General features: G+C 39.6%; 1 protein-coding gene across 6 annotated transcripts in view; it reads left to right on the top strand.

Annotated features, from left to right (window-relative positions):
* CALD1 (caldesmon 1) overlaps positions 1–21,604 on the top strand; it is a 266,015-nt gene extending 244,411 nt beyond the window's left edge. For 5 of the 6 annotated variants that reach the window (XM_073621277.1, XM_073621276.1, XM_073621272.1 and 2 more), the window contains 6 exons: positions 372–444; positions 4,198–4,335; positions 6,348–6,443; positions 12,636–12,716; positions 15,414–15,447; positions 19,094–21,604. In XM_073621277.1, coding sequence (XP_073477378.1) covers positions 372–444; positions 4,198–4,335; positions 6,348–6,443; positions 12,636–12,716; positions 15,414–15,447; positions 19,094–19,110 — 439 coding nt within the window. In that variant the 3' untranslated portion in view covers positions 19,111–21,604. Of the gene's footprint in view, positions 1–371; positions 445–4,197; positions 4,336–6,347; positions 6,444–9,123; positions 9,244–12,635; positions 12,717–15,413; positions 15,448–19,093 lie in introns of those variants that run through there. The other variant, XM_073621275.1, reaches the window with a different exon arrangement.
* Positions 21,605–27,091: the final 5,487 nt, after the last annotated feature.

Raw genomic sequence — 27,091 nt, 5'->3', positions numbered from 1 at the left:
TAAATGAATGACCAGCAGGGATGAGCTCAGGCATGTTCAGAAATGAGAAATGAGTCAGAACCAGATTGAGCCATCCAGCCAGGAACACTGCAGACAGGTAATTATAAGAAGGTGGAGGCCCCCCCCCCCCACACACACACACACAGTATACATGCAGTTGCGGGGTAGGGAATTGCCTCTGCCGTCTATGATTGGCTGTCCACAGTGACAGCTTCCTGATAGTATGGCACAGGTCAGGTGGGTTTGAACTAAGAAATGCATGTGCTTGTTTTGTAGAATGACTGCACTAGGTATGCTGTTCAACATCAGAAATGTCTAATAATTTTATAAGTTCAATTTTTCATTTTGTAAATAACACCTTTGTTCTGCAGTCTTAAGTCTTCACAACCAGCTGTGGTGTCCAAGATTGACAGCCGACTTGAGCAATACACCAGTGCAATTGGAGTAAGTATGATATAAAAGATTGTAAGTATTACTCCACCGAAAAATTGGAGCTTGGTGGGCTGTCAGCCCCTGGTTTCTCAGGTTTCTTGGATACTCCAACAGCAGGTTCCCCCCTGCCAGAATTCCCAGCTCTGCTCCTGTCCACTTGGGAGTTTTGTGTGTCTCGGCTCCTTCTGTTTTCTTCTCCATAATATAAAATAAACATTTTATGTAGGAAGAGGAGTAGGAGACCCTCATAATGAGTACAGAAGTTGTGCAGACTTGGGAGTTCCAAACAGAGACCTCATCAGTAGAGTCCTTGAGAGATCCTTTAATGACTACTTATTAACTCCTTCCTGTTGCAGAGGCCATTGAATAAAATCGAAACACCAGATATATTTTCTGAGCTTTCCCAGTTATGTGATTGCTTGTCACAGTGATCATGTGATTGGGAGCTGATCTTATTGGATGGGCTCAGGCGTGTTCGAATCCTAGTCCCAACCCACCTGAGCAATCCCTTTAAGACACCTTCACTGAAAACCGCCAATCATAGGCAGTGGAGCATTCCCGAGCCTGCAGCTGCACATACACATGCCCTGACTAGGCTACTCATGATTGGCAGTGTGCAGTGACGGCTTCCTGGTGGGATTGCTCAGGTGGGTTGGGACTAAGATCTGAACACGCCTGAGCCCATCCCTACTAGGGATGGGTAGTGGGAGAACCAAAGGCACCACATCCCATAAACTGTAAGATTAAATATACAGGAAAGCTTGATCTTTGCAAGGTGACTGGAAGGTGTGAGTGACGACACAGTAACATTACTGTGGGGCACTGATTGAGTCCACTCCAAGCAACACAGTAATGCTGGCAGACGCTATATATAGCTGCACAGCAAATAGTTCACCGCCATGCTGCCACATAAATGCTTTGGGCTGAAGTTAGTTAGGAGTTATTAGTTGTCCATTGTTGAGGGAACAGTGACACCTAGAGTTTTTGGCAAGTTTTAACATAAACATTGAAAAGAGAAAATGCATGCTATCAAACAGAAACCGTTTTTATTTGCAGCAGTGTTACAATCCCAGGAATTAACATAGAAGTTCCTTGACACATGAAGTTCTTCAAAATCTTGCACATGACTGCAGTTCAGCAAAAAGATATGGGGAAGGAAGGTCAAACAGGCACTGTTCTGCTCCTGGTTCAGCCAAAGCCTGAGCTCCAGTAATGTGTAAAAAGAAGAAACATTAATTTTTTTCTATTAAAAAAAGTACCATAGTGTATGGTGAACTTTACTTTCAAGAAATGTATTTAGTAAAAGCCATTTCCAGTATGTTCAGTATGCAGAGATGGATCCTTCCATATGTGTGTGTATATATATATATATATATATATATATATATATATATATATATATATATATATATATATATATATATATATATATATATATATATATATATATAGTGGGGAAAATATTTTTTTGATCCCCTCCAGATTTTGTAAGTTTTCCCACTTACAAAGAAATGCAGTCTATCATTTTTATCGCAGGTGTATGTTAAATGATCGAGACCGAATAGCAACCAAAAATCCAGAAAAAACACATGATACAAATGTTATAAATTGAGTTGCAGTTCAGTGAGTAAAATAAGTATTTGATTCCCAAGCAAAACATGACTTAGTACTTGTTGGCAAGCACAGAGTTAAGACGTTTGGTTACCAGGTTTGCACACATCTCAGGAGGGATTTTGATCCTCTCTTCTTTACAGATCTTCTCTAAATCCTTAAGGCTTCTTGGCTGTCGCTTGACAACTTGAAGTTTCAGCTCCCTCCATAAATTTTATATTGGACTAAGGTCTGGAGACTGACTAGGCCACTACATGACCTTAATGTGCTTCTTCTTGTGCCACTCCTTTGTTGCCTTGGCGATATGTTTTGGGTCATTGTCATGCTGGAAGACTCATCCACGACCCATCTTCAGTGTTCTTGATGAGGGAAGTAAGTTCTCATCCAAGATTTTACAATACATGGCCCCGTCCATTGGCCCCTCAATGTGGCAAAATCAGCCTATACCTTTAGCAGAGAAACACCCCCGAAGCTTAATGTTTCCACCTCCGTGCTTAAATGTAGGGATGGTGTTTTTAGGGTCAGCATTTTTCTTCCTCCAAACACAGTGAGTCGAGTTGATGCCAAGAGTTCAATTTTGGTCTCATCTGACCACAGCACTTTCCCCCAATCCTTCTCTGAATCATTTAGATGTTCATTGGCAAACTTCAGAGACCAAAATTGAGCTCATTGGCATTAACTCGTTTGGAGGAAAGGAAGAAAAATGCTGACTATGACCCTAAGGACACCATCCCTACAGTCAAGCATGGAGGTGGAAACATTATGCTTTGGGGCTGTTTCTCTGCTAAAGGTACAGGCTGACTATGCTGCATTGAGGGGCCAATGGATGGGGCCATGTATTGTAAAATCTTAGATTAGAACCTTCTTCCATCGGCCAGAACACTGAAAATGAGTCTTCCAGTATGACAATGACCCAAAACAAACCGCCAAGGCAACAAGGGGGTAGCTCAAGAAGAAATTGATTAGGGTCATGGAGTGGCCTAGCCAGTCTCCAGACCTTAATCCTATAGAAAATTTATGGAGGGAGCTGAAAATTCGAGTTGTCAAGCGACAGCCAAGAAACCTTAAAGTGGATGTAAACCCAATGTCATCCTTTCTAAACTACTGCCATAGGGGTTATCTATAAGGCTATACACGCCTCCTGCATGTATCTTTAACTGTCAAATGTCTCCCCTCTGCATATTCTGTGGGTGGGTCTGTTGTCTTGAGCTCGGTGGGTGGAGTTGTGATGTCAGTAGACTCCCTGCCCACCTCTACACTCCCCTTATCAATATGCATTTTCTCCTTTGTAATTCTAACACTGAACTTCTGCTATGATCTCTAACATCCAGTGAAAAGACAGGAAAGTAACCACATGACTTCAGCATGCCAAATCATGCTGAGGTGTGGAACAGCCAATCCTTGCAGAGCTGCTGAAGAAAGGAGTGGGAGGGAATTAAAAAATACTGCATGTGTCTTAGGCTTGTGCACGAGATATGTAAATCACCTGTCACTCACAGCAACCGGGAGTATTTGACAAAGTTTTTCTAAGTTTGTCAAGATTTATCTCACTGAACAATAAAAGAGGATTGCTCAGAGATGGATTAACTCTGTGTGGCAAGACTGGGCTCAAATGATAGGAAATCTTATACTCTACAGTATGATTTAAAAAAAAAATTCGGGTTTACATCCACTTTAAGGATTTAGAGAAGATCTGTAAAGAAGAGTGGACCAAAATCCCTCCTGAGATATGTGCAAACCTGGTAACCAACTATGTGCTTGCCAACATGGAGTTTCTCCACCAACTACTAAGTCACGTTTTGCTTTGGGATCAAATACTTATTTTACTCACTGAACTGCAACTCAATTTATAGCATTTATATAGTGTTTTTTCTGGATTTTTGGTTGATATTCTGTCTCTATTATTTAAAATACACCTATGGTAAAAATTATAGACCCTACTGCTCACTATTGGAAATCTGATTTTAATGTGATAATGCCACATTAATAGAAAGGGAAAGCATAACCTGTTGGCATTTTTATGAAACAATGATCTTAAAAAATGGTAAAACCTCTTATGATAATGATCCAATGTTATATAAAATGTTTCAGATGTCAGAATAAGAAAGTCACCTGAAACCATCTGTAATAATGTTTCATGTATTCAATTTCCAGAACAACAAAAGTGCCAAACCTGCCAAAGCTGCTCCATCGGACCTGCCGCTGCCAGCAGAAGGTGTTCGTAATATCAAAAGTATGTGGGAGAAAGGCAACGTTTTCTCATCCCCAGGGGGTGTAACGTCACCAAACAAGGTACATGCAGTGTGTAAAATACTGACAGGGAATCTCTAATGGATCCAGGTCAATATTATTTTATTCTTTCTCCCTCCTGCTCATAAACTGTGTATGCATGTGTGTGTGTGTATATATATATATATATATATATATATATATATATATATATATATATATATATATATATATATATATATATATATAAATATACAGTGGGGACGGAAAGTATGCTCCATAATGTATACAATATTATAGAAAGATATAAAAGATATGATCATTTATATACAGTGGGAACGGAAAGTATTCAGACCCCCTTAAATTTTTCACTCTTTGTTATATTGCAGCCATTTGCTAAAATAATTTAAGTTCATTTTTTTCCTCATTAATGTACACACAGCACCCCATATTGACAGAAAAACACAGAATTGTTGACATTTTTGCAGATTTATTAAAAAAGAAAAACTGAAATATCACATGGTCCTAAGTATTCAGACCCTTTGCTCAGTATTTAGTAGAAGCACCCTTTTGATCTAATACAGCCATGAGTCTTTTTGGGAAAAATGCAACAAGTTTGTGACACCTGGATTTGGGGATCCTCTGCCATTCCTCCTTGTAGATCCTCTCCAGTTCTGTCAGGTTGGATGGTAAACGTTGGTGGACAGCCATTTTTAGGTCTCTCCAGAGATACTCAATTGGGTTTAAGTCAGGGCTCTGGCTGGGCCATTCAAGAACAGTCACGGAGGTGTTGTGAAGCCACTCCTTAGTTATTTTAGCTGTGTGCTTAGGGTCATTGTCTTGTTGGAAGGTAAACCTTCGGCCCAGTCTGAGGTCCTGAGCACTCTGGGGAAGGTTTTCGTCCAGGATATCCCTGTACTTGGCCGCATTCATCTTTCCCTCGATTGCAACCAGTTGTCCTGTCCCTGCAGCTGAAAAACACCCCCACGGCATGATGCTGCCACCACCATGCTTCACTGTTGGGACTGTATTGGACAGGCGATGAGCAGTGCCTGGTTTTCTCCACACATACCGCTTAGAATTAAGGCCAAAAAGTTCTATCTTGGTCTCATCAGACCAGAGAATCTTATTTCTCAACATATTGGAGTCCTTCAGGTGTTTTTTAGCAAACTCCATGCAGGCTTTCATATGTCTTGCACTGAGGAGAGGCTTCCGTCGGGCCACTCTGCCATAAAGCCCCGACTGGTGGAGGGCTGCAGTGATGGTTGACTTTCTACAACTTTCTCCCATCTCCCGACTGCATCTCTGGAGCTAAGCCACAGTGATCTTTGGGTTCTTCTTTACCTCTCTCACCAAGGCTCTTCTCCCCCGATAGCTTAGTTTGGCCGGACGGCCAGCTCTAGGAGGGGTTCTGGTCGTCCCAAACGTCTTCCATTTAAGGATTATGGAGGCCACTGTTCTCTTAGGAACCTTAAGTGCAGCAGAATTTTTTTTGTAACCTTGGCCAGATCTGTGCCTTGCCACAATTCTGTCTCTGAGCTCTTCAGGCAGTTCCTTTGACTTTATGATTCTCATTTGCTCTGACATGCACTGTGAGCTGTAAGGTCTTATATAGACAGGTGTGTGGCTTTCCTAATCAAGTCCAATCAGTATAATCAAACACAGCTGGACTCAAATGAAGGTGTAGAACCATCTCAAGGATGATCAGAAGAAATTGACAGCACCTGAGTTAAATATATGAGTGTCACAGCAAAGTGTCTGAATACTTAGGACCATGTGATATTTCAGTTTTTCTTTTTTAATAAATCTGCAAAAATGTCAACAGTTCTGTGTTTTTCTGTCAATATGGGGTGCTGTGTGTACATTAATGAGGAATAAAAAAACAAACTTAAATGATTTTGGCAAATGGCTGCAATATAACAAAGAGTGAAAAATTTAAGGGGGTCTGAATATTTTCCGTCCCCACTCATATACAGTATATAAAATGGTGATTTTTTTAATATAGAAATGATTACTATTGAGGCCAAAGCTGATAATACTGTATACTTTTCTGATTGATTTCTTTATGGTTTCAGGAAACAGCAGGATTAAAAGTGGGTGTATCCAGTCGTATTAATGAATGGCTAACTAAAACTCCAGAGACCAGCAAGACGCCTTCAGCAAAGCCTGCAGTAAGTTGAAGATAACTTGCCCTTTTTAAAATGTATCATTATGCCCTCGCTCACGCTGAAGGCGGGTTTGCAATTGTGCAAATTTAGCTGTACTCGGACGATTTCAAACCCGCATTTCAGTGCAAGTTCGGAGGCTATTCGAAAGACATCTGTGCGGTTTCATGCACAGATTTCTATTGAAATCACCCCCGAAGTCGCCAAAAGTAGTGCAGAAACTACTTCTGGAAATTGGTACGGCGCCGCAAAGTCAGAGGGGGGGGGGGGCTTATAGCTACTGTTTGTTGTCTACCCATGTGTTTGCTGTAATAGATTAGTGCATTTGGAAAATATAAGAGGATGAGAACTTGAAGTGTTACTAAACTCAATTTATTTTCTTTTAATTAAAATAACAAACACATTCTACTTACCTGCTCTGTGCTCGCCCCCATTTCCTCTGATTGATAGCAGTAAGAGCCAATGGCTCCTGCTGCTGCTTGAATGCAGTGTAAAGAGGAAGTAAGGGGAGAAAAGATGCAGCCGTGCACAGCGCTGATCTCTTTACCCCTCTCTTCTCCTTCACACAGGGAAGAGGGGGCACAGGGACACTGAAAACGTTTTTTACCTTAATGCAAGCAGTGCATTAGGGTAAAAAACCTTTTTTGGTTTAGTAACACTTTAATGACAGACAGGTGAGAAGACCTGTGTAGTGGGTGATGAATAGAGCTCTGTATATCAAACCAAGAAAAATCGATGTCCATAGTCTGCTTTTTACCATATTTTGTATGTGTGTAAACATTTTAGTCTGCACTGTCACCGTTGCATGAATGACTCTTTCAGGATAAGATGTAGACATCAACAATGTGTAGCCAGCGTTGGAGGCACAGGCACAGAATAACTGTGCATAGTTTGCATCTTAAAGTATAACTAAAGGCAAAACTTTTTTTTAGTTTTGGATGGAGTGGAGAGGGATTAGAACACCTGTCAGTTTTTTATTGCTGTCTGTGTCCCCGTTAGGGAGATTCATCCTCTCTATTTGTCCTATTTACTGTTATCATTGAAAGTTAAAGGAGAAGTCCAGCCTGAGCTTGTTAGGCTGGGCTTCTCCTAATGCCGCGTACACACGAGCGGACTTTTCGACCAGACTGGTCCGACGGTTTATCCAACGGACTTTCGGCGGACTTCCGATGGACTTTCCTAACGAACGGACTTGCCTACACACGATCACACCAAAGTCCGACGGAATCGTACGTGATGACGTACGACCGGACTAAAATAAGGAAGTTGATAGCCAGTAGCCAATAGCTGCCCTAGTGTTGGTTTTAGTCCTTGGACTAGCATACAGATGAGCGGATTTTTCGACCGGACTCGAGTCCGTCGGAAAGATTTGAAACATGTTTTATTTCTAGGTCCATCAGCCTTTTGGGAAAAAAAAGTCTGCTGGAGCCCACACATGATCGAATTGTCCGACGTAGTCCGGTCAGCCGGACCAAGTCTGCCGGAAAGTCCGCTTGTGTGTATGCAGCATTAGGGTCACAAGAGTGCAATTCGTTTTGCACTCCTGTGACCTGTTTTCGGCAGAGAGGGAACTGAAGTCCGCTCACTGCTGACTTCACTGGAATCAGTCCAGGCACTGCGTCATCCCGACTCTGGAAGTCTGGATCCGCCAGGTGCCTGGACTGACGGCTGTCTCAGCCTCTCAGCAAGCCACTGAGAGCCTGAGACAGCCACTCCCACTCCTCCACAGCTTAGTGCTCCAGTGAGCTTGGAGGAGCAGAGCAGGAGAGCTACTGACTGACAGGCAGCAGCTCTCCGTTCGGGGAGCTGAGAGAACTGATGGCTCGGTTCCCAGTGCAGAGATGCCGGGGGACAGATGCAGCATCAGTTCCATGCTGCATCCACCTAGGTAAGTATAAAAGGGGGAAAAAAACAAACCCATACTTCTTCTTTAACCACTTAAGGACCAGCTGCCTTAAGTGGTTATTTTTCTTTTATATTTATTATAGCAAAAAGTTAAAAATATTGTTTTTTTTTTTTTAAATTGTCGCTCTTTTTTTGTTTATAGCGAAAAAAAAAAAGGAAAGTGGATCAAATATCGCCAAAAGAAAGCTCTATTTGTGGGTAAAGAAGTACATCAATTTTGTTTGGGTACAGCATCGCACGAGCGTGCAATTGACAGTTAAAGCGACACAAAAAAGGGCCTGGTCATTAAGGGGGCAAATCCTTCCGGTCCTTAAGTGGTGAAAGAAAAGTAATAGAAGGGAAATTGTCCAATGGGGACACTAGTTCTGGTGACCTAGTTCCTAGTCCCCAAGGAATTCCTTTAATTTGCAGGGATTTCTGCTCACTTCCTGTTTTGGCTATGGGACAGGAAGTGAAGGAAAATGTCTGTAATGGGCCACAGATGGCTGACAGGGGTTATAACTCTCCCTTACTCTATCCAAATTTTTAAAAAAAATGTTTTACCTATAGTTCTACTTTAACTCATGAAAGTAAGCATGAGTATTATTGTATGAATTGAGATGCTGTATGGAACACTTTTTGTACAGCCATGAGCATGAGACCTTAGATTGCCTGCTGCTTTACACTGCTTTCCCCCTTTCCTGTAGTATGTACAATATATATAAGGTCTATTTTGTATTTTTTTTTTTCAGTTTCTTGTCTGTATTTTAACACCTTTTATCTTTTTCTTGCTCTCGGTCAGCTGATTTTCTTTCCTTACTCGTCTGTCCATCAACCTACTGAAGAGATCTCCTCTCTGATGTCTTCTCTCCTTCCTCCTTCTTTCCTTTTTGGATTATGATCTTTTCATTATGGTGATAAGGTAATATTGATAGTAAAACAGCAAGCACAAATTCTTATTTTAAAACTGCAGGCAAATAAACAAATCCACTGATTTACGCAACACAGTTTATACATGAATGTGCGTTGCGTTTAGGCACCTAACTCATTTTGAATGAACAGCCAATGCACAACAATGCCCAAGAAATGAACGGGAACCTTTTCAAAGTTCCACAAGGCACAAATGGCTCCCATGTGCATTGGGGCAGTCTTGCAAGGTGTGTTCCACCGATTGTGTTCTCTTGTGTTATTGCGTTGCAGTTTAATGTGCACTTTAGTGAATGTTTACCACAAATGTGAAGCCAGCCGAAATGTTTTTTTTTTTTAAATAATGCCAGCACAGATAAAGTCAGGCTGATTGAAGTCCATGCACTATGAAAGCTTTATTGCACTACACTAGGCCGGTTTTCAGGCACTGGGAGTTAGAGTGAAGGTGCTCAGGCAGCTTACATGTGGAGGAGAGCAGTGGAAGGACCTCATCAGTGTAATTATGCTCATCTCAAGTCCAGTGATTTAGCCAGGAGTTGTAAAACTCTGATATAGAACAGTGCTGCCCCCTGCAGGCTCCCCCACAACATATGCATGATTTCAAAATGGGGTTTAATGAAAGTACAAATCTTTTGGAAGGTAACACAGCTGCTGTCCATTCATTTCAACTGTGTGTTTATCTTTTTTTTCTTGTTTCAGATTCATTATGAAATCATTTAAACCCCCAGGTCAAGTTTTATTTTTTTTTAGTTGCTGTCTATTTCCCACTTGGTAGATCACAACAGGAAATGTCTGTAAAGTGAGAGGAAATTCCCTCTTAGATAGCTATCATCATAACCAGTGTCTCCACTTGATGAGTTCCCCCCACCCCCGTTGCTGTGACAATGGGAAAAATGATATAGAACAGTGGTCACTGGTACAAATAGAGAGGGACACAGAGTGAAAATAAACAGTGCTATTAGGGGGTTAACCATTCTTCACTCTATCCAGACCTAAAGGAACAATTATTGGTTATAAATTTACTGTAACCAATTGAAGACCAGGCCTTTTCTGGCACTTTTTGTTTAAATCAGTATTTTTCGCTAGAAAATTACTAATACCCCCCAAACATATATATATATATATATATATATATATTTTTTTTTTTTTTTTTTTACAGAGACCCTAGAGAATAAAAAAGGCAATTGTTGCAATTTTTTATGTCACACAGTATTCGCGCAGTGTTTTTTCAAACACAATTTTTCAGGAAAAAATACACTTTAATGAATAATAAAAAAGAAAAAACACAATATATACCCAATTTTTGTTGTATAATATAAAAGATGATCTTACGCCAAGTAAATAGATACCTAACATGTTATGTTTTAAAATTGCGCACACTCGTGGAATGGCGACAAACTACGGTACTTAAAAATCTCCCTAGGCGACTCTTTAAACGCATTTTACAGAGTTACACAGGAGGTCTAGCCCCAGAATTATTGCTCTCGCTCTAACATTTGCAGCGATACCTCACATGTGTGGTGCAAACACCGTTTACATTAGCTTGCTTATTTATTTTATTTTTTATTTTTATACTGTCCCCTTATTTTTTTTATTACGTTTATTCCTATTACAAGGAAAGTAAACATCCCTTGCAATAGAAATAAGGATGATCGGTTCTCTTTATAGGGAGATCTGGGGTCAAAAAGACCCCAAATCTCTCCTTTACCTTTAATAATCAAAAATTTTAATCTTTTGCTTTAAAAAAAAAAAATTGTTTACTTCCACCCTAGACCGGCAGTGACCTCATGATGTCACTCCAGTCCTCCAAGGCCATAGATGCAATCATAGATGATCTAGTAGTCTTTCACTGCCTTTGTAACCAGCTGGCCATACCGTCGGATAGTTTCTCGGGCGTGCCGGTGGACACTGTAAGTCTGTGAAACACCAGTGAGAGGGAGCTTCGGAAAGCGATTCAGTGACTAATAAGCCGTTCATTTCCCTTTAATAAGAAAGACAGCCAGTGGCTGAAAGAAAAGGTACCAGGGTTATGGCTTCAATCATAACCCCTGTAAGCCACTTGCAAAGCGCAATATATATGTACGTATTGCGGTCAGCAAGTCACTGGTTTTAGTGGCTAAGTGAAGTTAGAGATGGGTATTAAAGCTTTTCTAAACTATGCTGTATAGATTCACATATTTAATATATATCTAAACCTGAAAAAAGAAAATATATATATTTTGCAGTTTATCGGTCCTTAGATGTGGTGGCTGCATTAGTATTCATCTTTCATGCTAAGCAGCAAGTACAGAAAATCCCTGTTGATCTGGTCAGAAATGCAGAATACTTGTCACTTCCTGTGAGCTGAAAGAAAAGCACAAAGAACCCTTATCTTTATTGTGTAAATGAATAGTCCTACCAATTCATTATGTAATGGAGATGAACAAAGACAGATGTTTGAAGTCTAGCCTGGGAGACAACCATGGCTGGCTCCATAGATAGTGTATGAACAGGAAGTGTTTTGCTGGCAGAATCACCAAGTTAAAAAAGGGGGAAAAGAAATGAAAAAAGAATACATCTATGGACTGGTAAGCTACAATATATTACATTTTTGTTTTGGGGTTTTGATACATTTTGTCAACCTTTTAGAGCAGCCATTCTCAACAAGGGTTCAGTGGAACCCTAGGGTTCCTGAAGAGGTTGCTAGGGGTTCCTTAAGCTATGGCAGATTGACCTCCCATCTGTTGTGTCTGCATAGCTTCAGGTATAACACCATTTGGCAGAGCAAGCAGCATGACACCAATTAACTTTTCATCTTCCTGGACGGGTGGAATTCTGACCACCATGGTAAGGGGACCACATTCTTCCCACTAATTACCAATATAAGGGGTATTTTTCTCAAAGACTAACAACAAATTTATTTTAGTAGGGGTTACTCGAAACCTGAAAATTATTTCAAGGGTTACTCTGGGATAAAAAGTTTGAGAAAGGCTGAGTTAGAGCATTAAAATGCTCCAAGAACACTGCAGGATTGAAGTATTTACAAGACTATCCTATACTCATTCAGAGAATTGGAACATTCAGAGAACTATTCAGAGAATTAGAACATTTAGAGAACTATTCAGAGAATTAGAACATTTAGAGAACTATTCAGAAAATTAGAATTTGGCATTTCTAGACCATATGCTAGACAATCAGAGCATTACACGTTTTATTCATATGGACCAATGTTTAAAAAGAACTATTGCCCTTTTACTCTACCAAAATGTTTGTGTAGAATCTCTTATGCTATAATTTTGATGCTGTCATAAAACCGTATGACCACCAGAAATAATATATGGTGAGCATGGTCATTCGCAAATACTTTTTCTGTAAGTTTTTCTTTTTAAAATGTGTTTTTGTTTTCAGGATTTAAGACCTGGAGACGTATCTGGTAAAAGGAACCTCTGGGAGAGACCGCAAGCAGACAAGGCTTCCACACCATCCAAGGTGAGCTCAAAACTTCTTTCCAAGTGTACATACTTCAAAGAGAACCAGCTAGAAATAGGGTATCTGCATGATTCAGAATCTAACGTTTGAATTTGCTATAGGAGCAACATAAGTTCTCAGGAGGGCTGTGTGTGGTGTTATTTACTTGCATTTTCTCCCAGTCAGAGTGGAGATGTCAGCTCAGTTCAGGCTGTGCGGTTCCCATGGAGGTTGACGTCTCATGCCCTGAGCTCAGGACTGATAATTGACTATCTGTATGGTCTGCTGCCATAGGATCAAACTGTCAATTAACAAAGCCATTAGTTTTATTTCATTGTAGCACCTTTGTTATATGACAATTTTTGAGTGTCTGTATTTAGCACTGAACTCAGATGAGAAATATGATGGCCTCACACCTTAAAACCTAGCCATGGTGTGTATTGGGCAGGGAGTGGCACAAAGTCAAACAGCTCTAAGGTTAAAGTCCAATCCATAAATAAATCTACAATAATAATAATATAAAAAAAACATATGCAGTGCATCTCTGCAATACATTCACATGTTCTAATATTGTATCTATTTAAATACCCTGCAAGTACAGAAAAATATCTGTTGATCTTCCAAAAATGAAATCAGCTTCTAAGTCTTGTTGTGGGCTGACAACACGCAGTATTTTTGTGAACTGAATGATGTCAGCCCTGCCCAGTTTTCTCTTACCAAATGACTCACCTACTCTCCCATCTACACCATATAAAGACTATTCGATCTGTATTACCAAGATGAGGATTGGGGGGGCTTATTGCTCTCTTTGGGAAAAAATAGGAACATTGGACACAAGACATCTCTGAATTTCTGACATGATCAATAAGTATTTTTTTTTGCACTTATTAAACAGATAAACACATTCAATTACATGTTTAACAGACCAAGAGGGAGCACATAACAGAAGTTCCTTGTTAGGATTTACATACAGTGGGGACGCAAAGTATTCAAACCTCCTTAAATTTTTCACTCTTTGTTATATTGCAACCATTTGCTAAAATCATTTAAGTTCATTTTTTCCTCATTAATGTACACACAGCACCCAATATTGACAGAAAAACACAGAATTGTTGACATTTTTGCAGATTTATTAAAAAAGAAAAACTTAAATATCACATGGTCCTAAGTATTCAGACACTTTGCTGTGACACTCATATATTTAACTCAGGTGCTGTCCATTTCTTCTGATCATCCTTGAGATGGTTCTACACCTTCATTTGAGTCCAGCTGTGTATGATTATACTGTTTGAACTTGATTAGGAAAGCCACACACCTGTCTATATAAGACCTTACAGCTCACAGTGCACGTCAGAGCAAATGAAAATCATGAGGTCAAAGGAACTGCCTGAAGAGCACCGTGACCTCCATTATCCTTAAATGGAAGACGTTTGGGACGACCAGAACCCTTCCTAGAGCTGGCTGTCTGGCCAAACTGAGCTATCGGGGGAGAAGAGCCTTGGTGAGAGAGGTAAAGAAGAACCCAAAGATCACTGTGGCTGAGCTCTAAAGATGCAGTTGGGAGATGGGAGAAAGTTGTAGAAAGTCAACCATCACTGCAGCCCTCCACCAGTCAGGGCTTTATGGCAGAGGGGCCCGACGGAAGCCTCTCCTCAGTGCAAGACACATGAAAGCCCGCATGGAGTTTGCTAAAAAACACCTAAAGAACTCCAAGATGGTGAGAAAAAAGATTCTCTGGTCTGATGAGACCAAGATAGAACTTTTTAGCCTTAATTCTAAGTGGTATGTGTGGATAAAACCAGGCACTGCTCATCACCTGTCCAATACAGTCCCAACAGTGAAGCATGGTGGTGGCAGCATCATGCTGTGGGGGTGTTTTTTAGCTGCAGGGACAGGACGACTGGTTGCAATCGAGGGAAAGATGAATGCGGCCAAGTACAGGGACATCCTGGACGAAAACCTTCTCCAGAGTGCTCAGGACCTCAGACTGGGCCGAAGGTTTACCTTCCAACAAGACAATGACCCTAAGCACACAGCTAAAATAACGAAGGAGTGGCTTCACAACAACTCCGTGACTGTTCTTCAATGGCCCAGCCAGAGCCCTGACTTAAACCCAGTTGAGCATCTCTGGAGAGACCTAAAAATGGCAGTCCACCAACGTTTACCATCCAACCTGACAGAACTGGAGAGGATCTACAAGGAGGAATGGCAGAGGATCCCCAAATCCAGGTGTGAAAAACTTGTTGCATCTTTCCCAAAAAGACTCATGGCTGTATTAGATCAAAAGGGTGCTTCTACTAAATACTGAACAAAGGGTCTGAATACTTAGGACCATGTAATATTTCAGTTTTTCTTTTTTAATAAACCTGCAAAAATGTCAACAATTCTGTGTTTTTCAGTCAATATGGGGTGCTGTGTGTACATTAATGAGAAATAAAATGAACTTAAATGATTTTAGAAAATGGCTGCAATATAACAAAGAGTGAAAAATGTAAGGGGGTCTGAATACTTTCTATCCCCACTGTACACCTTAAGTAAAATACATCCAACATGTTTCAGGGGATTAGGGAGTAATTGCATTAGAATTCAGATTGGTCACTATGGGCAGCATCACAGCTTTATTTTCATGTATTTCTCTCTAGTTTTAATGAATGAAACCCACTTTGTAAGCATATATTTGTTTTCTTTTCCTTAACCGTTTTATTGTTTTCCTTTTAGGTGACAGCTGGAGGCAAAAAGTCTGACACCAATGGTGGGTAATACTTTTTTCTTATGTTTTGTTTTAACTCCCTCAACACTTGAACAAAACGTATTAATAATGTAACTTGTACAAGAAATATTTTAAGGAGAAGAATAGGCTTAGATAAGAAAAACAATTGTACTCACCTCCATGCTGCAGCTGTCCCACTTCGGTTCTAAGACAGAGAACTGATCGATCACATGACTGCTAATCACTCAGTTCTCAGTCTTCTCCAAGCTCTGCCCCTCTAGTACTCACAGGGGTGCCAGGCAGGGGAGAGAGCTGGCTGAAAAGAGGAGTATGGCAGTGGGGTCAGTCCCACTGTCCGTCAGCTGATTGCAGGCAACAGCCCACTATAAGCTGACTCTTGGTCACTGGAAGACAAAAGACTTTTCTTTTAAAGCCCAGATGGAGTTGCAAAAATAGATATTAAGGCAGAGCTAAGTATTGTATTAACAGCCTCCATTTTTAAAGTCTAACCTCAATTTTTCCCATACAGCATTGATAGGCAACAGAGTTAGAGCAAGTGAACTCAATACTTTACATCAAACTGGTCCGACATGCTCCTTCCACTTTTTTGTGAGGATGCTTTTGATTAGGGTGTGTGGGGTTTGGCTGCTACTCAGCTCTGTCAGCAAAGGGTGCTCTGATATAAGCGCAAGAAGCAGTGAAGAGAGTGTTTTAAGGCACTTTCGAGCCCAAATCAGTCACAATTCATAATTTTTGGTGGTACGGGACTATTACTACAATTAAAAGGTGTGAGACTTCAATTGGGTTTTTATTGGTCCATGTCAGTTCACCTAAAATGTTATTTTAGTTTTGGGTGAACAATGATTCGTTGAATTATCATGGGGGCTTGTTAAATCTTATGGGTTTTTTCGGCATTGAGATCTGTGCAGTAGAATTCCCAGGTTTAAAGGGGATGTAAACCACAACAATGAACTTCTTCTCTTATGTGGTCCTTTTGGGTCTGTTAAATATACCACTAAACGTATATAGTATATCTGTTCGAGAAGTGCAAAAAAAATATCTGTTGATCCTACCAGCTAATAACTTTCTGTGCTTGCAGCCTGTGCTGCACTCTTATCAGTTACATTGTCCCAGCTGTCTCTAAGGACAGATACAGAATCTGCTCCCTCCATATCAGGGGTCTCCAAACTTTCTAAGCAAAGGGCCAGTTTACTGTCCTTCAGGCTTTAGGAGGGCCAGACTGTGGCTAGCGGGTATATAAAATGACCCGGCATCAGTGCCTCATCACTGATTTTATTGGGAAGCGTAGTGCCCCATTGTTGGTATCAAATGGAATAATAGAGCCACATTGATGGTGTCAGAAGGGGAAATGGCGCCCCATCATTAAAATCAGTTGATGGAATAGTGCCCTATGGCCAGATAAAGCCGAGCGAAGGGCCACATCTGGGCCCCCGGGCCGCAGTTTGGAGACCACTGCTCTATATCAAAGAGAAGAGGTAAGGGGGGCTTGCCTTCTATATCATAGAGAAGAGCCCTCTACATCATAGAGAAGAGGAGATGGGGAATTGTTCTGTAGTCTTGGTATAGATAAAAAATGCTTCATAGGTACAGTACGGAGTGAGCGTTGTCACCTTATGGCAGGAAGTGTTTTAATGGCAGGAGTGCCAGATGAAATTAATGTCAAAAAGCATACAAATAAAAACTATTACTGTTACCACATATAAGGACTGATAAGATGCAATATATTACACTTGGTTCTAGGGTTTAGATACTTTAAAAGCTAACTCCACGTTTTAGTGAAATTGAAATAGTTCCTTTGGACCAAGCTGGTCTAAACAAACTAATTCTTTTGCTAACACATGCAGCAGATGTCTGCCTCAGCTACATACATTATACAGTACTGTGTTCCATTTGAATGAATACAAAGCTTCCATTGCCTGCCTGAGGCGAAGATTGTGATGTCATCCACCCATGTCTCCACCTCAGCAAATCAGAGGAAATCTTGTATTCACTCAGAAAATACAAAGCTACCTGTGAGCACAACTTAATTTTGTTCAGAGCGCAGGAGGAGAAGTCCCCGTCCCGCTGCCAAAACACAACTGTTTATACTCTATGTAGCTGAGGCTACATACATTCTCCATTAAAAATATGAAAAAATATCAGCTGCACTCCGCTTAGCTCCTCTTGGCGTAATTTGACTTCCCCTATTCTTGTGAGCAAGCCAGGAGTGGTGAAATGCATCAAGGGCGGTTGGTTTTTGGGTGGATTCTTTTTTTTTAATAGTCAGTTCAATTAAAAAATATGCTAAGAAGAGCTAAGCAGAGTGCAGCTGATATATTTTCATATTTTCAGCGGAGAGTGGAGACGGACTATATTGGTCAGCACCGATTGTCAATGTATAAGAGAGGCCAGTCTTTATTGGAGCTATGAATGTGTGTGTGTTTCTGAGGCTTCATACAGTTCATACAGTGCTGACAGCTGCTGCATGTGTTAGTGAAGGAACTAAGCTGGTCCAAATTAACTATTTAACCACATAAATTTTACTACTACAGGGAGGCACCTAGCATCGGATCACGTACATATACTGTACGTGATCCGGCTCTTCTGGGTAGCGAATTATACACAGCTGGAGCTGAGCGGTGGGTACCGCAGACTCGATGTCCGCCGGCACCCGCCGATTGTTCAGTTCAGAGGCAGAACAGCGGTCTGCCTATGTAACCAAGGCAGATTGCCGTTCTGTCAAAAGGGAAGGCATGGATACTGTGTTCCTGCAAAACAGGGACATGGATCCATGTCTTCCCCTAGTAAAAGCACCTCCCACGGTACACAAAAACGCAGGCTAGGCACAGAGTTAACCCTTTGATCACTCTAGATGTTAACCCCTTTCATTAGTACAATGACAGTGCATATTTTTTAGCACTGGTCACTGTATTAGTGTCACTGGTCCCCCAAAAAGTGTCAAAAGTGTGTGTCAATGTCAGAATGCCTGCTGCAATATCGCAGTCCGCTAAAAGTTGCCAATCACCACCAATACTAGTAAAATAAATAAATAAATAAATAAAAATACCCCATAGTTTGTAGACGCTAGAACCTTTGGACTTTTTGTTTTATAGCAGAAAGTAAAAAAGTTGGGGTTTTTTTTATATCAAAATTGTTGGACTTTTTTGTTTATAGTGCAAAAAATAAAAACCGCAGAGGTGATCAAATACCACCAAAAGAAAGCTCTATTTGTGGGAAAAAAAAGGACATACATTTTGTTTAGATACAGTGCCTCTGGAAGATTTATCCCCCCCCCCTTCATGACCAGGCCATTTTTTTGCCATATGGTTCATGGTTAAAGTTTACCAAAACCTGGAGTTAATGTTTAAATTCCACAGTATTACATTTAGCACCACCTGCTGGTAAATCTTTGTTTGCCATTTGTTCTTTCATGTACTGTATGCTGCCTCTCATTACAGCAAGTTTAATTTATAGAGAGAACCCTTGGTCCACAAAAAACAAATGATACATAGAATGAAATATGGCCCCTTTTATCACTTACATGGCGGCTTTGATGGGTGGGGACTATTCTTTGTTACTACAGGAAAGCACCTAAATGATTTAGGAGGGATTTATTTTTATTTTTATGGATAAATGTAGATAACATTTTACATTTTAATGTAAAACTTGTTCTCTTTTTCTTCTGCAGGATTAAGATTCGAATAGGAGCCATAGGAAGCTTTCCAAAGCAACCAGACCAACTCAGATAAAGTGCTAAACTGTCCTTTTTTTTATATTTATGTTTACTTACCAAAAACGTGTTTCTCATTATGCTGAATACAACCATGTATATTAGCACTGTATTTAATGCCCACCCTCCTCCAAACTGCTAGACATTCAGGAGACTACAGTACTGCCTTTGCACAAGATCTTAAAGGAATTGTCCAATCAGCTGCAGATTTCCAGAACTTCCACCAAGTTCCCTCTTGAAACAAAAGGTAAAAGTTGTTCCTTGACCACAGTTTCCATGGTACGATTGGCAGATAACCTCTACTACTTCCTCACTGTTTTATGGTTGACTTAGCCAATAGGCAGGTGAAAGGGGCAGTCATAAAGCTGAATTGCACCATTGAAACATGAGACCATACCAGTTCCCAGAAAAAAGCTTAGCCAAACACCATTGCAAATCTGTGACTAGCTGGAGAATCCTTTTAAGAGAAGCAGCTGTGAATCAAATATATTTCTACTGATCTTTATTGATTGCTTATACCACAAAGTCATGATGAATCTAGAAAGGCAGTTCCCATGAGACTATGCACCGATAGAATTATGCTGCACTTTAGAGTAGAACAGTTTAATAGTTTATGTTAACAACCATTGTCTGGTAGGATATTACTGATTAGCTCAAATTATTATTTTTATTATAATTTTTTTCCTTTTAAAAACTACTTTGAATATCAACCTTTACACTTTGTTACAGGTAAAGCCAATTTTTTGGTTCATATTAGTCAACTTTTTGGTACTTTAATGGTTGACCGTATAGTGTTATAGTCCGACAACTGCAGTTTTACACACAAGTAGCTTTAAACCTTACAGCACTATTAAACGCAAAAGGCTTTTTATATGTGCTAGAATATACAGTATTTAGAGATTTTTTTTTTTTTTTTTTTTTTTTACATAATAGCCATTATCACTGCTTTTATTAATTCACTCTAGTTTAGGATAATTTTGTCATTCACCAAATAAAAAAAAAAATTAAATGTAAGCCCAAAATATTAGTATGGAAATGGTATACAAAATTTTTTTAAAACCCAACTGAACTTTCAGTTCAATATAGCCATTTCAGGTGCATCAAAACAAAATGGTTTGAATCCCAACCATGACACTACCAGCTATGAGTAAGCACTCTGTTTCGAGTGTGAAACGCGTCAGCTGATCCTGTACATCCTGCATGATTGTCTTGTACTTTTGATGGAAGTTTGGAAAATTATTTGCTAAGCTATTGCTAGACTTTCCAAGTCCAGATCAACTTTCTATGCAAACATTCTGCAAGTCTGCTGCAAGTTCTGGTTCAGTAATGTTGTGCAATAGTCATCCCACCACAAGGGGTCACTGTGGCTGAATTTTCATGCTTTAGACTTGCAGAGCTCTTGCTGTAGACTGCAAATTTGCCCTTGCTAGAGACTTTCCATGCAAATTGACAGCTAGAACTTGTTCTTCAAGTGCTCTGCAAGTGTACAACTTGCCAGTGAAAATGTGCAGCAAGTTAACAAACTTACAATTCAACACTGCCACAATATTTTGGCAAGTTATCCTTGCTCTCTGGGATAGCTTTGCAGTCAGCATTGCTAATGCTGCCCACTAATTAGAGAGCCCTAGCTTTGACTTGGCAGGGAGACCACTACTTCCACACAGAGCAAGAGACATTTTATGTACATTTCTGTACATTCTGGCAAGGGAAAGGTTTTTCTTCTCAAACTTTGCCTATCTTTAAAGAAAACAAGTTGTAAGGCTTTGGCTGCCATGCAAACCATTTGTTTTGATGCAACTGTTATGTATTTAGCTGTTTTATTCTATAAAGGTAAGTTGAGCTTTCATGAGGCTTACTAAATTTGTTTGAATTTGCAAATAAAACGACAAAATTACCAATGACAGTAATTAATTTATAAACATTTTTTTAAAAAAATTTTTAAATGACAAAATTCAACATCCTGCCAATGGAATTACAGTATCCAGTTAAATATATATGTATTTTTTTTTTATTTTAGTCTTTTTTTTAGTCCATTCCAAAGATGTCGACAGGCAGGTTTCATTGTATATGTATATAGTAAACCTTGCACCATCACTGCAAAAAATTTAAATTTTTACTTTACAGACAGTGTGGGTTTATAAGCCAGGTGGTGATTTAATTGGTAATATGCTGTACTTCTTATGCCACTTTGTTTCATCATAATGTACAAAAAGAATAAAACATTGAATCACACTGTTTTGCTATTCAGAAGGTAAATATCACTGCTTTGCTGAAAATTATACTCCTTATTAATAGTTAAAATTTTTACTTACAAGATGCAAATGCACTCGGTTACATGTGGGATGTCAGCCTGCACAGCTGCCTTGTATTGTCTGCAAAGCTGTCATCTGTGATCATTTCAGCCGCATAGAAAAGTTGTTTTCAACAATGTATTATGAAACTGCAACCACAATAAATTGATAAATCTCATTTCCTGTCTCTCTTTTTTGGAGGTGTTGGTGATGGTGGGGGGGGGGGGGGGACTCTGGGGTAAAGAAAATAATTTTCTTGCGGTAGATTTTAAAAAAGCACCACATTTATGTGTTCATTTCAAAATGTATTGTTACAGTATATACCTGAGTTTGACTTGATTTCAGCCTCTTGTAATCTTGTAAAAATAAAAATAAAAAATGATATCCCATATCCAGAAGATAAAATTCACTTGTATTTCTATCAACGCTCCAAAAAGTATCAAATGTGCCATTGAAACGCGTTTCAACCTTATGTGTCTTTTGAATTTTACAACTGGGAATGTACATTTTATACCTGCTGCCGAATTGATTTTTAAGTGGAACTGGAAATAAAAGTACATTTTTATTTTTTTTATTTAAAAGTACATTTTTATCCAGTGGATTTTGGTATATATGTTTTTAACCAGAGTTTAGTGTCACGTTAAGGTGTTTTTATGAGATCGATAGCTTGTAAATGGCTCCTACAGGTTATGGAAGTGCCTTTCAATTATTCTGAACCTGGTTTTATTCCAAAAATGCTATGCCTAACCCTGGAATCTTTGATCGTTGAGCAATGTACAAGAGCACATCATAGCACCCAACTGTCCCTGATTTCGAGGGACTGTCCCTGATTTGGAGCAATGTCCCTCTGTCCCTCATTCCTCCTCATTTTGGTCTGATCTGTATATAAAATGCACTTTTTATCGTTCACATCTATGCGAATTAGATGCGGCTTACACCGCATTCAATTCGCAGAACATTTTAAAATACATTCATTTGAATGTATCTTGTTCACATATGTGCGTTGCATTCGCACTGCGCATTGCGCAAAAAAGTGTGCGTTTTTTGGGCATTGCGGTGCGAATTACAAGCCCATTATCTCCTATGGGAACACATCTGATTCGCAGATGTACTGCGTTCTGAACATGGATTTTCTCCTTCTCCTCACTACACCTCTCCCTGCTCACTGATCGCCAGCTGAAATGCAGATGAACCTTAGAACAACTGATTTTTATCTTTCCAGTGAAACCTGAGCTTCAATTCGCACTGCACATGTGTGAACCCAGGCTAAACCTTTCATCTGATTTCTAAATTGCTGCATTTGTAAATTCCAAGAGCCAATATAAAGGAATAGTAGTGATAAAAAAAGCACTCGAGAGTTTAACCAATCTTGTTTTTTGTACAATTCTCCTTTAATGGGGTGTGACAAGAGGTGTGTCCTATGCCTGAATACTTTTGCTGATAGGTGTCCCTCATTCCCATCTCAAAAAGTTGGGAGGTATGGCACATTGATAATGCACTTACAGAGTGGAAGCAGGCTGAGCATATTAGGGTGAGATGACCTTCGTATGAATTCCTGTGTAACAGACTGGGAGAGGGAGGAGCAATACTTTGCACCTATCAGGTGTGAGTTGTATGCCCATGTGCTGACAAAGACCCTGCTGAGAGGAAGAGGAAGCAGAGAGATAAACTTATTAATCAGCTGCTGCTCCTAAATATGTCACCATAATAATAATAAAAAAAAAAAGCAAAACCACTCTGTGAAGGAAGATGTTTTATCCTTACCTTTCTGGTGGTTGGTGAGTGCAATCTTTGCTTTCTTGAAGAACTCCCGGCACTGCTGCTATCTGACATTTCCCTTGATGTGGTTTAGCATGTTCCTTTCTGAGTGCTGTGGTTTCTTCCACCAGCTGCTATGTCACTGCAGAACACAGTAGTGATGTTGTAGCTGGTGGAAAGAATCATAGTGCCTGGCTGAGGACAAGCTTTCTGAGATACCTGGAAGTGTCAGACAACAGCGGTGCCTGAAGGTCAATGATAAAAGATTTTAGGATTAGGCCTCGTACACATGATAATATCAAACAAATGATTGTCCATTTTATTTTTTCTTGTATTGCTAGTCCATATAGAAAATGAAGAGTTTACTCAATTTACAAAAATTCTAGCATGACAGAATACAATTTTCGGAAGTAATGTAATGTGTTTTAATATATTCTTTCGTTCCTGAGCATGTGTTGTCTTGCTCTTCCATTTTTTTTTCGAACGAATACTGTACTGATTAAAATGAAAATCGTACCATCTGGTATTGTACAAGAACATTTTTCAGATAATATTGAATAAACTGCCATGAACTGCTCTCAAAAGCTGTGTACCAATGATCAGATTATTAAACAATCGCTTTGAAAGCTTTTTTTAATTCTGAATTTCTGATCGTGTGTTTTAGAGATAGCATTTTTGGAACAAGAATAGGTCTAGAATAGTTGAAAGGAGCTTCCATAATCTTTAGGACCTACTTATCTCAAAAAGAACCAAAATAACACTTTAAAGTGCCATATATATATATATATATATATATATATATATATATATATATATATATATATATATATATATATATATATATATATATATATATATATATATATATATATATATATATATATATATATATATATTTTTTTTTTTTTTTTTTCCAAGCATGTATTTTTTACTTCAAAAAGTATTTGCTGTGATACAACTTCCTGTTTGAGAGTGGCTACGTTCATTCTCCTTGGTCCCACTGTTAGTAGGAACATAGCCACCCTCTCTTGCTCATTCCTGAGATGGACTATGGGATCTGTAGTGTGCATAGATCAGTGCACATGACCACAACTAACGTGCTTGAGCCTAAGAAGCAGAAGTGGTGGAGAAAAGCAGAAGTTTTGGTGGGTAGGGTGATAGGACTTTACAAAGAGGAAGGAACACACACTAAGAAATGATTTATCAAAAAACGCATTACAGGCCCATTAACTAGCAGATGCATATAGATTATTTTTGGAGAATATGGATTTTGTTTTGTGGCACTTTAATTTCACCTACTCCAATGCATTTTTCCAAAATGGTGCAATGGTCTTTTCTTTCATCAAAATTCCAGTGAGGCAAAAACTCAAAATTTTGCTCATCCCTAATTTTGATCAAATCATGGCTCGTGGCTACATAAGTATAGGTCTTCTGTACTGTGGCAAGATACTGCATTACACTTTTTTATCATAATTATAGACGCTTTTAACTTTGTTAACAAAGCAACTCTGTTTCAAGCGCTTTCTGTTATTCACTTTCCAGTCCCAGAGCTTGTGGGGAAATTCACGTCCTTATTGTGTTATTTCTAAAACCATGGTAGGAATTAGTGCCTTATAATAAAGTCTTGTCTCTAGAGATGTACAGATTTTTGTAGTTTTTCTATATACTCTGTCTACACTCATTCGATGCTTAAATATGTTTATTGTTATGTCTGTGAGTGTGTATAGTATGTGCCTTATTGTGCAGAGTATTGCAATTAAGCTCTAGAAGCTTCTTGGATACAGCAAACAGCTTTACATTTATGGAGGATATCTTTATCATGTCTTATAGCATAAGAACATGAACAGGAACAAGGAGTGTACAAGTACATACACTGAACGTAGACAGAACATCCTGTGATCACATTACCATAGAATAACACACTATAACACTGCAGTGCCACCTGCAAGATAGTTAGGTATAATGCATACAGTATTGTTAGCTTATTAAAGTAAAGGCTCGTTTTTTTTTTTTTTTAAATAACAAACATTTATACTTACCTCCTCTGTGCAGTTGGTTTTGCACAGGGGAGCCCAGATCATTCTCTTCTCGGGTCCCTCTTTGCTGCTCCTGGCCCCTCCCTCCTATCGAGTGCCCCCATAGCCAGCAGCTTCTTATGGTGGAACTGGAGCCGAGTCAGAGCTCCATGTGTCCATTCAGACATGGAGCCCCGACCTGGCCCTGCCCCCTCTCTCCCGTGATTGGCTGATGACTTTAATTGACTGCTACGGGAGCCAATGGCTCCGCTGCTGTGTCTTAGCCAATCAGGAGGAGTGTCCTGGATGGCTTAGACTTTCGTGGACATTGCTGGAGAGAGATGGGGCTCAGGTAAGCCACTACCTAGCAGTTTCTCTGCTAACTGGTCTGCTAGACAGCCACACACACACAGACCTCCATTTGGCAGATCTGCTAGTTTAAAATCTGCATGCAATCCGCCAACACACAGTACAATTTCATACAGATTGGCAGTGAACTTAGCCCGAGCACATAGACACTAAAATACATCAATCTCTCCAGGGATATGAGACCTGGCTTACCACACAGAAGTCACATATTAATTTTATAATTTAATATCCCGAACGTGGGCAGTACTTAAAAATATACAAAGAAAAAGAATTACAAAAAAAGACAAAAAAGGACATACAGAGTTCGCTATTCACTAGGGATGAGCCGAACACCCTCGGTTCGGTTTTGTTCGAACACGCGAAAACCGTTAAAGTCTATGGGACACGAACGTGAAAAATCTAAAGTGCTAATTTTAAGGGTTAATATGCAAGTTATTGTCATAAAAAGTATTTGGGGACCTGGGTCCTGCCCCAGGGGACATGTGTCAATGCAAAAAAAAAAGTTTTAAAAACAGGCCGTTTTTCGGGAGCAGTGATTTTAATAATGCTTAAAGTGAAACAATAAAAGTGAAATATTCCTTTAAATTTCATACCTGGGGCGAAAATATTGAATTATTGAAATCACTGCTCCCGAAAAAACAGACGTTTTTAAAACTTTTTTTTGCATTGATGTCCCCTGGGGCAGGACCCGGGTCCCCAAACACTTTTTATGACAATACCATGCATATAAGCCTTTAAAATTAGCACTTTTGATTTCTCCCATAAACGTTTAAAGGGTGTTCCGTGGCTTTCAAATTTGCCGCGAACACCCCAAATTGTTCGCTATTAGGCGAACACCCGATGTTCCAGGCGAACACCCGATGTTCCAGTCGAACGTACATCGGGCTCATCCCTACTATTCACTATGAAAATAAAAGGGAATAAAAACAGAAATAAACTTTAGCAAAGCTTATCTTTTGACAGGAGCATGTCAGAAGCGTCTGTAATTCCCCAGTTGGACCAGCTTCGTAATAATCACCCCATTCATATCCCATGCTACTCAATTTATTGGAATATGGATCAACCCCGGGGCATGTTTATGTCCGAGCCCACAGGATGGTTTTATGTTCTGAAGTTACAAGAGTTGAGTGGCCCCTGAAATGGCTCTGATGGCTGGGTCTGGGATACGACAGTACCAATCACTGTTCAGCTATCGCGATCAGGCACCATATAACAGTTTTGTGCGCTTCTCCTGGAATCTAAAGCACTACAAACACAGATTTGAATGTACATGTAGCCCAAATGTGTATGATCACAACTAATATTTTAGCTTTTATGATAGATAAAATATATTTCTCAGATCTGTTGCTATAAATCAAAGCTGGCAGACATTTCAGGGCCTTCTCACTGTCCACTACTGGTTCTTGTAGCCAAATGGACTAGGACTTTTCTTTGAGGTTCAGGTGACAAATCTATGTCTAGGTGAATGGGATAATCTTATTGGCATCTAGGTATCAACTCTGTAGTACAGATGTTGGGGCATA

This window comes from Aquarana catesbeiana, linkage group LG03 (genome assembly GCF_042186555.1).
Source record: "Aquarana catesbeiana isolate 2022-GZ linkage group LG03, ASM4218655v1, whole genome shotgun sequence".
NCBI lineage: Eukaryota > Metazoa > Chordata > Amphibia > Anura > Ranidae > Aquarana > Aquarana catesbeiana.
This window is presented reverse-complemented; position numbering and strand designations above follow the sequence as displayed.